Source organism: Diachasmimorpha longicaudata, chromosome 4 (genome assembly GCF_034640455.1).
Source record: "Diachasmimorpha longicaudata isolate KC_UGA_2023 chromosome 4, iyDiaLong2, whole genome shotgun sequence".
NCBI lineage: Eukaryota > Metazoa > Arthropoda > Insecta > Hymenoptera > Braconidae > Diachasmimorpha > Diachasmimorpha longicaudata.
In genome coordinates, this window is record NC_087228.1 from 10,269,788 (window position 1) to 10,287,529 (window position 17,742).

The 17,742-nt window shown below is 40.6% G+C and overlaps 2 protein-coding genes across 17 annotated transcripts in view; one reads left to right on the forward strand and one right to left on the reverse strand.

Annotated features, from left to right (window-relative positions):
- The window catches only part of LOC135161382 (uncharacterized), a 125,781-nt gene that overhangs the window by 53,310 nt on the left and 54,729 nt on the right, over window positions 1-17,742 (forward strand). The window lies entirely within an intron of this gene.
- LOC135161373 (transcription factor Sp8) overlaps window positions 1-17,742 on the reverse strand; it is a 66,171-nt gene that overhangs the window by 8,333 nt on the left and 40,096 nt on the right. For 5 of the 8 annotated variants that reach the window (XM_064118879.1, XM_064118882.1, XM_064118876.1 and 2 more), the window contains one exon: window positions 11,510-11,629. The exons of the other annotated variants lie outside the window; for them this stretch is intronic. In XM_064118879.1, coding sequence (XP_063974949.1) covers window positions 11,510-11,596 — 87 coding nt within the window. In that variant the 5' untranslated portion in view covers window positions 11,597-11,629. The remainder of the gene's footprint in view (window positions 1-11,509; window positions 11,630-17,742) is intronic. 8 annotated transcript variants of the gene reach the window in all.

The following is a 17,742-nucleotide window of genomic DNA, read 5'->3' on the forward strand; positions in this document are numbered from 1 at the left end:
CCTGTGGGTCCTACCTAAGTATATACCCTGGGAGAGACAAGAGTGGAGATGCCGCGTGGCCTCGGGCCAACAGGGAGCTCACAAGATTTATTCGGTCATCCCTGAAACGAAGCGGCGCCGGGGCTCATTCCAATCACTAATCGAGCTTTCTGCTCCCTTACTTTGTTGATCGACGATTGTGTTAATCAAAGAAGCCCATGGGACTGGGAGCATTACGATATTTCAGTCGCACATCTCCGTTTTTTATAGAATTTTCCAAAATTCTTCAATGAATAAAATTTTTTTCTGATGATTGAGGCGGATGGGTGGAGTGAGGGGGCGGGGGTGATGGAATTTAATTTAATGGATATTAGGAGTCACGTGAGGATGCATTGGATGCATGAAAATCACGAGGAAAGACATGTCTTGCCAATTCATTAGCACTCGTAAATCTGTCGCGTCGCCAGTGTTGAATATTAAGCGGGGCATTACAGCCTCAGAGCCACCGGGCTATAATTCCTGGGCCTGTTAACTCGGTTATATGCTCCACCCTTGTTCATTTTTTACGACCACTGGTGTGTCTCTGTTGATATGGTGCTTCGATTCACGTTCCAAAAATTATTTAAGTTCATTCACAATAAAATTTTATTCGATTTGCAAATATTCTGCTTCACTACTATCTAAAGCGAGCAACTATTCTACCACTTTACTACTGATTTTTTTTATCAATCTCCTAATCATTTTCCTGAGGATTCCTAACATACAAATGAAATCATTAAATTTTTCTGGAAAAATCACTGATTTTTTACCCTGAAGAGCCAACTCCTTTGTTTATTTCCATCCAACCTATCGGAAACACCCAATACTTTTTTGATCTCTCGTGGTATTATCAGTGATCATTCTTAGTATTGAAAATAGCATAAATTTGACACGGAAGTAATTTTGACCACTTTTTTTTTTTGTTAAAAGAACTTGAGGAAAAAAATTAAATATTTTCTGAGTCGATTATCTGCGCATCGTCGGTTCACCGGGAGGGAGCAGGAGGAGGGGAGGGGGCTGATTGGCGTCTCCGAGAAGTACCACGAGTTGTAAATGACTTCGGCGAACTCAATCCAAATGTATTACGAACACGTAACGAGGCTGAATTTTCACGTGGAATTGTTATTGGTAAAAATGTCTCAATTTTTTCGTTTTTCACAAAAGCGTTATGTCTTCATTAGGATAATGAGGCCTCTGTAAATCTCTCGTTTGCCGACGTACTTGTCGAGCTTGGCTCTGAAATAGTTCAAGCTGATGGTGATGATAAATAAACAAAATCAACGTTTGTGAGTAGAGCTAGGGGATTGCAAATTGCATGAGGGATTTTAGTGCAATATAAAGCTGAGGAAATTACCCAGCCCTTGATATTTAACGTAACCAGCAGAATCCGCAGAAGTCAACGACCCACAAATCGTTTAACGAAATCCATGAAAATCTATATGACCTGCGAATCATTTTCCTCATATCAATTTATTATTTTTTCTGACTCAGCCTAGTGTGACGAATTTCTTGGTAATTGGGGCGCTGAATGCGCGATATTAATTATTCGAGATTTATAATGCTTCCCCCAAAAAAGCGAAAAAATTAGAAATGAACTCCAGGAGCTGAGCGAAGGCGTAAAGAGTATATCGGTAGCCTTCTCCATTAGCATATAGAGGGAATTGCCCTCGGGCGGGAGCTTTTTTTACATTAAAAAAAGGTCCGACGGGTGAAAGGGTCCCCATATTTACCAACAAAAATATACCACTCAAGGTCACATTTGTCTCGTTAAGAAAAAAATTTTGAATGGGAAAATCCCATGCGTTATAGTAATTTAAAGATCGTTAACTAAGTAAATTATTCCCGAGGCTATTAAAGAGAGTCGATCATTTTAATTATTGACGTGCAATTTCATTTAAATTTACTGAATAATGACCAGATAAAAAAAATGAGAGGAAATTGATCATCAGGTGAAGATCATTTTTCATTTAGACTACGAAGAAATAACATAGAGAAAAAAAACTTTATAGTTTTTAGTAAGCATTCCAGAATTTTAGAACCTGTCGGGTTGGAATCGTGGGAATGGAGGCAACACGAGGTGTTGTTTAACAAATGCCAATCCATACTAATAGAGTGATTAATTAATTCAAATTTATCAAATGAATATCAGTTGATAATTAATGAACGGATCAATTGAATGACATAAATTAAATTAAACAAATTTTACCAAATAGACCATAAAAATACATTTTTTAATATAGCAATTAATCCCTTCTACCAGTGTATGGACGGCATTTCTGGCCTATGAAATACCTGATTTAGCTAGAAGGTATATTTTGCAGGTATAATCAGAATTAGTCAATTGACCAAAAAAACCAGATAAAAAATTTTTAGATGACCGTTCTCTAGGTGCAGTAACTTCCAAAAAATTTCCATTCAAATGGACTCAGAATTTTTTATTACATCTCCGAGAAGGAGACGATATTGAATCTTTTTCGTCCATTGTGCCCATTGAACCAGCTAGCCTAGTAGAAAGGCTATACTCAGAAACTAACTCAATTTAACACGTTCATAAAATAATCTGGATACCCAAAAGCAGTGGAAAATCGAGTATAGTTCAATCGTATATTATCAATTTTATTAAATTCCATCTCATCTGCTTCCCTGCGGTGGTTCTCTGTCGGCAGGCTTCTTTCAATTACCCGCGAGCACACGAATTCTCTCCTCTCTTTCCATCGAGTCATTCTACGTGTAAATAGTCGTAGTGAATGGGGGAGAAATAAAAAAAGATGGAGAAAAATTTATACGGTCCGAGCAATGGGTCAACAGAGTGGTGTGGAACCCTTGGAAAGGAGAGAGTGCCGAATATCATAAGGAGATAAATTGGGCGGGGTATTAGCATTTAAACGAAGGTGCTATCGGGGCAACCGGCGCCGGTGTGAACAGACTAGAGGTGAATTGGTGAAGCCTGAATATTGAGAGAGGTCCAAAGAGCCTATCTCATCGTGTCAGGTTGCCTAACTAGTCGTGTATACACCTCACCGTCACAACTCCAAGTTCTTGGAACAGATGGTGTACATATTCGCGGGAATTAATGATGATTTTTCGGCGAAAAATATTGTAATATTGATCGATGAATCAATTAACATTTTTATTGATCGAGATTCCTTGATCATTTCTTGGGGTCTATTTTACCGGGTTTCACCCAAAAATATTGATAATTTAGGAGTATAAAATGCTGATGAAAACGGGATATTATATTTATTTGAACTTCCTGAGGCTCTTTTGGAGATTTCTAGTTGTTGTCGTGAGGGAATTTAGTGAACCGCGTTGTTAATGTCTTCTAATTCAACAGACCTGAATTTTTCATGCGTATCAATTATTAATACTCCATTTACTGAGTTGATATGCTGTGGGTGCAATTGGTAGAAAGACTGAATTAAAGAAAACTTACTCACAAATTCTGGAAATGTGACGTATCTAGTCCTGATTTCCATGGGATTTATTCCGCTAAACTTTCGTCAGTGAAAAATGACTAGTTTTTCATGTAGAAAACTAAAATCAACTTTAAATATGTCTACATGTTTGATCGACCCCAGAAAGTTCACACGCGATGAAGCTATTCCCTCATTTTTTCATCAGATACATATTGTGTCGGTCAAAGTAGTGGTTCTACAGATCAATAAAGAAAAAGTATGAACAAGTAAAATAAGTCTCACACCAATATTTCCATCATCTGCCGTCTCGGACTGAAGTCCGCAAACATTGAGTCATTTCAGTGGTGAAAAAAGGGGGGAAAAACGATGGAAAAGGTGCCAAGTAAAGGGCAACTGAGAGCCGTGAGTGCGCCGTCATGAGTTTCAGTTATGTACAACTGCGACGAGGCTTAGATTGTTAGAGGCCAAAGGGGGTTAACTCGTCCCGAGTAAAGCAATTTGTCCAGTTTGAAGCATTGCTTGTACCTCGTTGTTTTCAAGAAAATCTCCATATAACCCTGGAGTCTTTTCGAGTGCTATAACGTTGAAGATCTGGGGGAGTAGCTTCACCGGAGTGTTACGAATAGGTGTAACAAACTGCCCACTAAATCATTCACCGTCTAGCGGACCTCGTTCATCCCTATGCAAACAGGTGCAGTTGGCCGAGACGAGACTATCTCGTATTGAAATATATTTAGGATGGGGGAAAAATGGCTAAGTGTTACTTTGGAGAGATTAGACTGTTGGGTATTATTCTATTAACTGTAACTACAAAATTATTTTATTTACAAGATTGCAAAATTTTTTGTCGACGAAGACTCCGGAATTTTAAAGTAAAATCAAATAAGATCAACTTCAATATTTTTTCGGTTATAGTCAGACACGACTTTCCTATTATTTTTGCTTTTTATTTTCCCATCACAACGATTTTTAATATTAATGAACCGTTTTACATCAAGTGTTTAAACTTTCCATGAACAATCACAAGTTTTGTTCCTTGCATGGGGTGAGGGGGAGGGAGGGCACGTAACGAGACGAAAAGTACATGCTTACCACCGACTATGAATTATACTCAACGTGATTATAGGAATTACGTGCATGTAGCGCAGTAAACGGCTTTACCAGCTGATGTTGATGGTGGTGGTAAAAAAAAAATGTATATGGGGATCATGATCTTGGGTGCAAACGTTTCACTTCGTTTTCATCGGGCAGATATGATGGGAAATGACTGATTACTAGGGGCTATTAATTATTTTGCTATTAAGACCTTTCAGGATGAGGAATCATCATTCTGTGGTGGAAGAACGTTTACTAAATAGTAAATGACAATTTTGTCCAGGGAAGAGGAGCCTTTAGTTTCCAGAATCTCGTGCCTGATTACAAAAAAGTTATACTACTGAGAATAACAAACTTGTTGCTCAATTTCACTTGAAAGATCGGTAAAAAATTTTAATCAACAGCCACTCTCGCCTTTGAGTGTCAAAGAGGAATAGAATTCCGGAGTAAAATAATTGAATGAAATTGTACTAAAAGTTAAAGCGAAAATGATGACAAATTTCCAGAAATTTACTTCGAATGGAACGATCTTTCTCTGATTCTCAGGAATAATTTCCTTCAAACAATTCACAACTTCGCGGATTTTTAAATTGAGAGGTTTCCATTAATAATTAGAAAACTTATTCTCTGTGTTGACTTTTCGGCAATTCCCCTGATACTTAGGAACAATATAATTATCAGAGCTACTGACTGACTCTGGCAAATTGGCTCGCGTGTCTTCGCTGAGTCCAGTTGAATTTATAGCTTCATTGCACATCGGGGGTTTAGGTGGAGATATATAATAGACCGGGGGGTGATACATGCGTGTATATGCATGGGTTTAACAGACTGTCGCTGGTAGGTGGTGGGATAACTCATACGATTCTACCCACTGTACAGGACACGTACACAGGATATATAGTGGTCGAGTTTATATACCGAGAAGGGGGGAGGGGGTGCTTATGGTAGTGAGATACGCCATGCACATAGATCTGTATGTATTTGTGTGCACTGGAGGCCGAGTCATTCCATTTGCACATTCCATTGAACAATCACGTAAAGGAATAATCTGTCGATAGATTCATCGACAATTTATTGTTTCAATTGAATTTCAGAGGGAGGTTTGAAGGGTAATTATCATTGATAAATATAATATTTTGATTGGTGGGCGCTATCGAAACACTGAGGGAATTCCATTGAGTGAAATGTTGTTAAGAAAATTTCCAAATTAATTTTAATGCAATTTCTGACGATTTCGATCAATTAATTGTTTTTATTTATTTTATTTATTAGAAGACAGTACTTCAGATGAAATCGAGGAATTTCTATTTATAAAATTGTATTTCTTCTCAATGAATATTGTTTCACTTGTCTCCTGTATTTCCACCCATATTTTCGAGATTTATCAGATCATCACTATTGAATCACTCCATTAAGAGCACATCCCCATAAAGCTCCGTTGAACCCTCGAACCGAGTATATTCCCCCAAACCCCGAGATGACTGCAACAGACTGTGACATATTAGGCCACCCCCTCGTATCCCAGGCATCATTGGGGATAAGAGAGCCATAAGAGAGTGGCCCTGGGGTGACTTTCACGGTTAAATTTATTGTTTTGTTGGCCGTGTGGTGTACCAAATGCCCCCTGGGAAAAGCGTGTAAATTTATCATTGGCCAAAAAATCACAATTTTTGTCTTTATTCATTCCGGGAAATGTCGGATAAAACCGATGTACTCGACGATATGAAAAAGTTAAACGTTTTCATATCGTTTTAATACATCGGTTTTATTCGTGTTCCAGTTATGTCCTCCAGCGGGACAAGATTTATGAGGCTTGAAGTCGAATGTGTGTTAGTGGAGAGGTGAATGAAAAAAATTACTGGAAAAATTCACGTTCGCCATAAAAATTCATGATCCCCTCTCGAGTTTTCCCTCTGACAAACGGTCATGTTCGACCTCACCGCCCCACTCGATCCCTCTCTATCGCTCGTATGACGCATTTGTGTGAGGCCCAGGGAATGTAACGCAACAAACACCCGCACGATATTCTCTGAAGGACTTTTCACAGTTGATTTTATTCCTCGCGGCGATTTTATGAGCTATAATACGCAATTAGAATGAATTATTACGTATAGAGGAGGGAGAATCGAAGTCAGCGTCAGCGATAATGCGCGCATTAGACACCGCACGATGCGATTATGCTGATGAAGTATTGAAGGATGAAGTGAAATCGATCTATTCTGAAAAAATAATGAAGGCATTTAAATGAGTGGAAAAAATAATTCGTGCGAAACGCGCATTAGCATCTGAGATTGCGATTTCGTTTGGGCGGGTTGCTAGACAAAAAAAAAATGTTTAGATGCATTGACTTCCCTTATCCCACGGATATTCAATCGATAAGCCCATCTATGCGGACACATAGAACGGTAGATAATGATACTTTCCACTAGCCGGTTTTATCGGTAAGGTCTTGGGCAATTATCCCGGAACCGGTCTTAACATCGGTGTATATATAACGCTTGGGTAGTGGGGCAAAATGTGAGGAGAGTTTATGTGTGATCGTAACAAATTTTTTCACACCCAGAAAATGAAAAATCGATTTTCTATTCAGGGAGAGAATTTCTATGATCATATCGTTGTTAACTCAACAGACGGATGGGTGGCCGTCGAGGAATACCTTCGGATTATTTTTTTTTCTCTAGTAATCTTGAGAATTATATTGTTCGGAACCGCCCGCAGTTTTCCAGACACTTTAATGGGAAAGTTCAATTTTCTTTTTAATTTTTCCGATCAGCCAATTTCCTCACAGGGTGAGCAGTCCAGGCTTGACAGCGGTGGAAGGAATTTTTCGATATGTCAGGTTGAAGTTTCCAAGGCAAGTGACGAAAAGTGAAGTACCATGAGACAAGAGTCGATCAGACACATCATCACACCGATAAATCACATGAGATAGGGTGTTAGATGTTTTGGCTCGCGCCACAGGCATTTGGCACCCCCCACTGTGTCGTTAAGTTTCTCAGCAGTTCGTCTATCGTTTTCTTCCACTGTGTGTTACCGTATCGTGGGCACAAGGGAGAGACCTGGAGCGATAAAGCCACAGAGTCTCGTCGCCTCGTGGTGCCCCCGCGGGGCTTTTTCTTTTCTTAACTCCTTTGTTTGGCCGGTTTGTGCGCACGATTCCTCCAACGTGCATAAGGCCCCGCCGAGCGGTCCGCAGTGTGACGCCACACGAATGATGCGGTGTACCGATAATACCGGGGTAATTCGATGTAGATGCGCGCGATGAACATTGTTTGGTCGGTTGGATCTCTGCCCCATTGAGATGACGTTCTTTTCAATTATCATTCCATGGCGCCGCCTCGAGTGCCAGGATCGACGCCTCAAAATTAATTCCACTGTCACAATATTCTTTCAACAATTCGTTGGACGATTCAACCGGGAGACGAGAGTTTTGATGTATCGGGTACACTGATTTTAGGGAATCTGACAATTTTGACGTTTTTATTCTGACGAACTCTGGAGAAATATCGCTTCTAGACCCTGTGTCGATCCATCACACTTTACGTGTTACAAATGGTGAACGATCGGCCATATTGTCAACCCCTATGAACATCTGCTCGATTCATAACCGGAAGTTGATAGCTTAGGTGTCGAAATTATGCTTTACAAGAATATAATATTTTCAGGAATTTTTAAGAATAAATTCGCGTATTTTTTAAATCCAATTTGAAAATAAACTCTATTTAATTGAAATAAAACACTTTTTTGGAGTGTACGTCTAATGGAGCGTATAGCAGAGTAATTATTTTCATTCGAGTGAATTTCCCCGTTTCAGATAATTTTCTCAATGAAAACAATTGATTCTTTTATGCTCCTCCAGCAGGGGAATTTATCTCCTGCTCGAAAAAACATTTTACGGAAATTCTCAGAGTGGACAAATTGCTCCGACATCCTCTTCCACCAGGTAAATCCTCACTTTTACAGACTCCCATACAAAAAAGTGAAACACATTGGTGTCCCTTTTATATCCCCCGTGACGAACGAGAACGGTCGACGTTAACAACGAAAAATATATCCCGATGGGCCCGTTGCAGTCCATTGTTACCACTCGAAAATGTCAACGCTCGACAGAACGACACGCTACCGAAGCGGATTATGGGATCAGACCCTCTTCTATGTACCACTCGAAAAAGTGAAGTGGAGCAAGGAGCTTTATTTTCTCTACCGAATGCAAAACGCCATTTACGCAATACATTCTTTCATTATTCACCGAGACAAGACAGGAAAATTACTATTAATCATAGGGAACAACTCCAAACACAAAACTTGAAGGGAAACAAAGTCACACCAAAACAAAGTAAGAAAGCTGAAGCCTACAAATTGTAAAAAAAAATAGTACACAAGTGCTGCGACTGAAAACTGGTCGATAATCGAGCTCATTCATGGGATTACTATAAATATTTAATGAGAAATGAGAATCTAGTACAAGAACATCGATCTGACAACGATGAATTAATGAAATTAATTGTCGACAAATCTGTGTCGCTTTCGAACTATAGAATATTGAATAGCAATAATAGCAGAATGCGTAGATAGTAAAGAGTTATACCGATCGAAACTTATGGTATATACCTCGGTAATATACGCGCATGATTTTCTAATGTAACAACGACTCTATGTGCAGGGAGAATGTAAAGACTCGGAGTTTGCAAGTCACAAGTGGCTCTCAACGATCGATGATATTTTTCCGACAATAATATTCAGTAACCCCGGATAAAGTGCAAGCTTTCAAATAACAATTGAGATATTGTCTCCCCTTCACACAACACATCCACCTCTGATAACAATTATACTTGACAATATGCTTCCGAATGACCTTCGTACATATAATTTTAGTCGATTGCGAGAGCCATCGTTTTTTGTTAATCTGTTCAATTGAACTATAGTCCGTCTGCAGTGGATTGTGGTCGACTTTTTGTAAAAATGCACTTAACAATAGATTGATATGACGCAAAAACTCGACAACTGAAATTTGACCGGTCATTGAAAAGCAAAAGGGGAAAAAAATAACTGGAAAAATGTCACGTGAGGTATTTCTTTCAAAAAAGGGCCATCGAAATTTGTTATTTTTTTATTGTGAATGAGATCTCCTTTGAGGTCCCTATTAGTAGTGTCAAGTGACGGGCGAGGAAGTGTATCGTGTTACCCTCCCACGCATCCTATCAAGTGGATCCTGTGGGGTACAATGAAAGGGCCAGATAAATAATTGGCTCGTCCTGAAAGGGCACAGGTAGCAGGGAGAATCTTCTTGAGATCCTTGAGAAAACGCAACGAGTGTTTCGATGTCGAGGGTGACACTCGATACATTTGGATCGAATGTACATGACGAAAAATTCATTGTAAAAAAATTCCAAACATTTTCATCAATGATTCTCACGCAGGAAGATGACACATCTCCATCGGTCAATTTTTTCCATCCATTGTCTTGAAATATATCTCTGAAAATTCAAATCTGCTTTCTAATGTCGCCCTACCCTGACTGCCTCTCATTTTCACATTTTTGTATAAACTCTAATATTCTGCGGTTGTTTCGATCGACCGCGATTGCCCATGCACAGACGCCAGTTGTCCGCACAGTGTCGTGACTCCATATACCGAATATGAAAATAAGTCGACAAAAGCGAGTGAAGCGAAGCGTAAAAAAAACTGAGAGACACAGAGAATAACGATAAAAACGAGTGAACCGAACGAGGTAAAACCTAAGCGAGAAGGGCCACATCACGCACGCACGTGTGACGTTCCCGTCGACGACATCACCCTTCCCTAGTTTATTTTACAAGCAGCGGGATTGGCCTAGGCCTCGCAACAGCCATACTCGGTAATAGGCTTTTCACTAAGATTAATTTCGACGGACTCTTGGCACACAGAGAGAACCAGAGACAAACCCCCTCCCAACCACTTAGTTAATATATCCAACTTCTCGTTGGTTTTTTATTATTACACTGCGGATTTTAATTACTTTTTTTTTCTCTTTCAAACCCGTTCTACTCGTAAATCACTCGGTGACTCTCGGCGGCATTGCTTTGCAGTCCCTGAGCGCCCGTCATAAAGTCAAACGACTAGGGCTGAGGAGAAATATCGAAACGGGGGAATAACAAAATGACGAGTAATTTTTTCATTCCTCTCAACTGTTTAGGAAACACGTGTTTTAGGGAGAAGTGGTGGGACTGGCTGTACGTTGTCCATGTCAAAATATTGAGACTGTAAATCCGGGATCATCCGACGGGATAATCCCGAGTGATAATAATGTATTATAGTCATTGTTGAATGGAGCAGGAAATGGTTTTCTTGACCGACTGAATCGCTCAATAATAGTGCAAAGAGAGTCTTTAATCCCACAACAAACAAACTATTATTCTCAAATTCATCTAAAACATTTATCCACTCGACAAATAGAGAATTATGCCCTGAAAACGGGCTATTTAATTTTATCAAATAGGAGAAGAGCCCAGTGCATCTAATTAGTGACTCCTGTGGCGCTAATTTTCACTCTCGGCTGCAGGTGTGGACCCCGAGATCTCATCTAAAGCTCCTAAAAACAAAGACCCCCGAGAGTGGCCGAAGTGTCCGCTAATTTGTTCGTTAAAACTCATCGACAAAGATCTTGATGTTATCCGGCGGGTAGACGGGTGCTGGACGTGCCCAAGAAGACAGTGCCAGTCACTTCAGTAGCACCAGATCCCTCAAGATTAGGAATGAGAAAATGTCTCCTATACCTATTTCTCCCGTAGGGATTACGATCTCTATCGTCATGTCAGAGGCCCAATCGACATCATCCAATTGACATTCTGATTCCTCACCATCAGATAACAAAAGAAACCCGGTCACCCCGATAATCCGTCGGATGCTGTGTAATTCCTCTTAATTATCAATATTCCCTGAATCACTGGAGTTACGTTCCCGCGACAATAGCCACCCTTAATTCTAATAATGACACTCACCACATGACCGTGAACCGGTGACTTGGTGATAGACTGTAGCTGAGGATATAGCTGACCAGCCGCAGCTGGAGTCATGTCCGTCAGCATCTCGATAGCCTCCGTGCTTCCTCGCCTCCGTCTCTTTAATTGACAGACAATTCAGTGATTTCAGAAACAACAAAAATAACCCTTGACTACTCGTTAAACCGAGGTGCAACTCTACAACAATTACACTTGACGATCACAGATGTGTTCTCTCACTAGTCAGTGATATATCAAACACGATCAACACAGCGTTCATCAAATTATTTTTAATAAATAATTTAAACAATATTTATTACGGCCACAAGGGCCAACACGGCTCTCCGTGTTTCCTCGCCTCTTTTTGCCGATTATGCCTCGCGGTTTTATTTCGTTCGTTTTTTTTTTTTTTTTTTTGTTTATCGATGGTGAGGAACGATTGTTAAACCGGTTAAAAACGTGGTTCCCGCTCTTCGCGCCGTGACAGACTGCCGGCGCAACCGATCGGGTTCTCAGCCGACACGAAGAACCAGTGGGGAGAGCAGTTTAGACTAGAAGGAGAGGGTAAGGGAGACCTGGTGACGTTGTAGACCCCTCACTCTTGTTGTATAGCTCTGTCCCACTCTGCTCGCTGTATCAGAGATAGGAGGTTAAAAAAAAAAGGGGGCCGTTCTGGTGAAGGGCGGTACGTGCCACTATCTGTTGACGCCCACAGACCGCCCTCATACCGTTGATTCCCCTCGGCGTTTTCTCTTTATTCCCCACCACTCGTCCATTCATTACTCCCCACCTCTGTCATTTGTGATATCAGTTGGGTGGAAAAGTGGGGGAGAGTCAAATGTTATATGCGTGCGCAGGGGGATTGCAAACGTATCATCCTTTACTACTCCCCACCGTTTCTTCATCTACTACCCCCTTCTTTTTTTCGCTCTTCGGGGTTTATTTTTATTTTTTCTCCCCTGTTTTGCTTTGTCTTCTTTCATTTGGTTCTTTACCAACGCTCACTGCGGAATTTATTGCTCCTTTTCTCGCCGTCTTTGAAGCATTCTGCGGGTATCGTATGCTCTTTCGCTTCCTCTTGTTTTCTCTTTTCCAGTGTCTGCGCGAGGAGAGGGAAATGGCTCAACGGATTGAGGGGACAGGGGAGAGTCCACGGTGATGGCAGACACTGCGGCCTTTGGGATTCTGGGGTAACTAAATTATTGATTGATGGAACAATTCAACATTTCCATTGATAATTGAAATAATTAATTCGGGAAATGAGGGAGAAACACTTCATTTTAGCGCTCGGCAGAGGGCGACATTGTACTTCAACATTAACGAATGTATCAGTTTAAAATTCATCGGGAGTTCTATTTCGCAAATTTAATTTAATTAAAATGGAACTCCGTTTATTTATGCCCTGCAATGCGTGTCCCTTGAGGCAAAAGAAATTATGTAAATAATATTCACAGATATGGCGGAAAAAACAGCGACAAAGATATTCATTCATTTACGGTGGATTTTATCCACCGTAATTTCCACGGATCGTCAATGATCGCATTTCAAGGCTACGAATGGGAAACTATGACTGCGAGGAACCGTGCTCTGAAGGCAGGATGAGAGGAAGATCTCTGGGATCATTAAATCGTCGAATATCTTAATGATATGTGGGATGGATTTTACGAAGACGGAACAAAAAATAATATGTTGATTTGATTCAGTAAGAAGTTCTCGAGACCTCACTTATAATCCACCTAATGTGTTTTTAATCGGGGACTTTGAATTTCAAATGCCATCGACTCGGCCTTATAAAGAAAAAACGTGTGTGTGACTCACTTTTGAGTCTCGGGGAATAGGTTACGTTGTGTTTGTGACCGGGGGAAGGTGCGCTGGTCAATTACGATACTCCTCGCCGTCGGGCCACTGGTGCCACTAGATGGGACTGCCGTTTCCGATATTTCGCTAGCGAATTGTTGATTGTAGTAAGGGAGACATTATCCAACGATTAAATTGTCAAAAGTGGAAAATCTGAGATTATACGAACGGAATTTTTCTATTCATTTTGAATGGAGGAGAGAATGATTCTTCCCTGTGTTCTGTAGCACACGTGAACAACTTTGTGGTATGGATAGAGTGGTGGTGGTATTTATGAATGAATTGTGGAGGCCAGTTACTGGGAAACTAATGATCGTAGATGGGGGGGAGGCATTGGTATAGCTTACACCACTGTGGGCAGGTATTTATGCAGACGCACGATTCTGGGGTGCATTAGGACCTAATTTTCGGTTATGAAACGAGACTGATGGCGCCACTGGACGATCCGTAAAATATCTGAATAGTTCATTCATCTTCTTTCAGAAAAATATTTTCTCTTGAATGGAAGAGCTCAGAAAATCCCATAGTTTCTGATCTTCAGCTCTCAAGACTTCGCTAATTAATCCGCATAAATTATGAATCGAATAATTAATAATGTATCAGACACATGATTTATAATTACGTCTTATAAATTATGTATATTATATTTTTTTTTTATTTGATTAAATTCAATTGCAATCAGGGTAACCCTGTGCACTTAGGGGCGAAATGATTTTTGTCCACAGTGACTAAATCCAAGTGATAAGAAAATAAATGAAGACACATCAATCGCGTTACTCCACACTCCATCCCCTGCCATACAGAGCGCATTGATGCGAAATAAAAGGCGATGATGCGGACATCGCGTGCTATCCCTCCACAAAAGAGTGGTGTACGTCGATCCCCGGGTGTATAAACTCCTGCCCGTCGGATAGGAGAAGGGGGGCGGGTGTGAGTGTAGCAACGTGGCCAGGCGCGAGAAAAGGGATGTTTTACAATGAACGGTGGATATTAAACGCCCACCACCACGGCACCTCTTCCAATACCCAAGAAATCGTGATCGTATGTCATTGTTATTGCATATTGTTTATGGTAACAAAAAAAGCGCGTCGAACAACGAAAATACATAAAAAAAATACACTTGATATATTGGATCGCGTGATGAAATCAAAATAGAAAATACGATGGGGGGAGGTGAATAATCTCGAATAATGCCCAGCAAATCATATTTTTTATTGAATTCTGATGGATAGGGACCGGAAAAGGAGCGCATAATTTCTGTAATTGGATTTTTTAATTATTATTTTGGATGATTCATTCATTTAACACGCGCGATATATACTTATCGGCTTCTGTTGAGCCGTAAAAGAGCGTTGCCGATCGACTTTCAATGATGGATCGTTGATTGGCAGACGGTCAGAGGAACTTTGGCATGAGGGGTTGAAAGGGAAATGGGTAACGGGGGCGGATAATAACAGGGCGGCTTGCGTCTCACTCTATCTCTCTCTCTCTTTTGGTGGACGGACTAGGAGTCCCAAAGATGCACTGGAACTTGGCGATAGCTCATCTCTACACTCTAGTGTCCTCCACTCGTCCTCTCCTTCGCCATGTGGCCGTCGACGAGGTAATTTCGCCGGGTTTCTGCTCATAATTAATCCGAAAACAGGATATCTGGATCGGGGAATGATTAAAGCATTTTGCTGGTAGGGTAAAGTCTATTTTAGACGCAGAGCCATGTGTTTCAGGTAGAGTTTGAGGCGGTTCAAGTGCTCCGGTGAGATGTTGGAGTGAGAAATAAAAGAGTATATGATAGTCGTTCCGCGGTTGATTTACGAACTCGGCAACCCTCGGTACTGATTTCGTCAGTTGGTACGTATGCGAGGGGTTTTCTTCTCGTTGGATAGTTGGCCAACGTCGAGACATCGTGGAGGAGAGGAGGATTTATGAGGTGTTCTTTGGGAGACTCCATAACTCATGGCTTTTGTTTTGCTTCATTCTTTCATTGACGATGCAAAATTTACGCATTTGACTTTTTCTGGGGTTATAATAGGACTGGGGTTTATTTGCCTGAGTTGTTTTTACGAGCTCAGTCGCTTACTTTAGAGTGGTAAATGAGGTGGGATACCGTTGGCTCCGGTGCACCATTTGACGTCTTCAAGAGGATCGTTGAATTGGATATGACGCTCGTGGGGAGGATAAGTAGAGAGCGAGGGATTATTATAAAATTTATAAATCTCCTAATCGTTTCTTCTGGTGATAGAATTGTCTGACCAATCTCGACTTATCCACTTTGTTCCCACATTAATCAGGGTCGGCTGTGAACAGCGTTAATGGAAGTCGATTTCTCAACAAACGGAGAACTTAATTCGGCTGCAATTGATTCAGTTGTTTACTTTGAGCCAAATTACATGTAATTAAATTCGACATTTGCACCGGATTCCCAATTCAGCCATCGATGTATTGCAAATTTTGACATTTAGCCTCAGCCTTTTTTAATATAATTGAATTTAAAATGTTAATTCAAATCAAATACTGACATTAATCCCCCCCAATGTCTGCATGTTAGTTATCACTCAGCTGTAATTACTCGATAATGATGGGTGTACTTAGCTATACGAGAGCAATATTTTCAGCACAATAAGAATCATTAACTCAATACGTATATTATAAGTCCCGCAATATGTAATTCTGAGGAAAATACAGTTCACACCTCTCACAACTCGAGATGTTTCGCGATTGTAAAATTACCATCGGTCTAAACTCACGGGGCATCAACTCGTCGTTGTGTTTTCGACAGCTAATTACGATGTACCACCGTGAGAATTGTACTAACGATTACGAGGGAGAAAATGAAGTGGAGGAATAGAGTGTGACGGTTAGGTGACCTTTAAAAATTCACAAAAATTGATGAGAATATGGAAAAAAGAATCTCCTTGATGCCAAATTCACGCGCATGTACCTAGGTTGGAAGTTGAGATTGCAGAATGACGTGCAAACTGTGGGACGCCCTCGTACGCCCCCTGGCAATGCGGTAATCACTATAATTACGTATCGAGCCCTTATATTAATATCCCCCAGCAACATCTCTCTTCCTTGTCGATTTCGTTTATTCCCCAGGAGGCGCCTTTCTTCGGTGAAAGCTGACCGCTCTCAGTCTTCCTACCATCGTCATCTTTCCAACCTTTCACGCTAACACCCATCAATCCAGATTTTATTTATTGCCACCACGAAAAGTGTATAACCGTGATGTGTTTGACACTTGGTAACCCCTACTATATTACTTTACATGTCAAATTATTTGAGTAAGTCAACAAAGTGCTTATCAGTATTTTTTTTTTCATCTTTCGGACAATTTCGCTGCGATAGAGAAAATTATTTGGCGAATGTCAACAACTAGTTGATGAAATTTCGGTACTGAGTGGATTAATAAAATATTTCTTTGTACTATTTTGCCTCGATTCAATAGACTGATTGGGCTGTATAACGAGTTTATCTGTCAAAAGATCGGATACAGAATTATTGGAAGAAATATTCGCAATTCAGTTGCTGTCGAAAACCAATTGGCAATTGGAACATCCAAATTGAATTTCACGATCTGGTGTTTGAAAAATCTTCACGTGCTCCAACGAGGGTGGTTTTGGGATAGAGGAGGTTCACGCGTATTGGCCGATTATTTGAGATACACGGGAGATGAACAATTAACGAATGGGTGGTGCCCGACCGCCCAGGATGCCGTCGCCCAAGGACTCATTCAGTCGATCGGTCGATTCTTGTCAAATATCGTTAGAGGGGCTGACGACTTTAAATTGCGGAAGGCGTCTGTCGACACTGGCTGTGTAAATTCTCCCCCACTTTCTGCTTCATTCAGCCACTCTGGGAATCGCGTGAGTTCAGGGGGTGTTTGCGGATTGCTTTTAGGGTCTCGTTCGGTGACAAATTTCTGCATCAAATAAAGTCTTTGGGAATTTCGAATGAATTTGTGATTTAGATATTAAAATCGTTGGAGAATTGTATATAGTTCTGTTGGTTGACGAATGTTCTGGACTATACCATCACCTCCCCTATCGACTGATTTTTTTGGACGTCCAACAGTTCCCAATTTTCTCAATGAAATTCATTTCTGAATCGAAAAAAATCCGTAATTAAAAAATCCCAGTTTAGCAGAGTGAAAAATAGATTTTTAATCAAAACTCTAGAGGACTTTCTTGGAGGTATACATATATCTCACTGAACTGAATCTCCCGGTCTGGGTTAGGACCGAGGCCCTCGGGGGGTTGTAACGCTTTGATAAAATCATTTGCATGCCACGTAGTGCTCTCATCGTGCTACTAATTGCCGGCTTTGAAAATGAAAAATACCACACGCCATGCGAGTCAGTTTTAAATACACTCAAAATT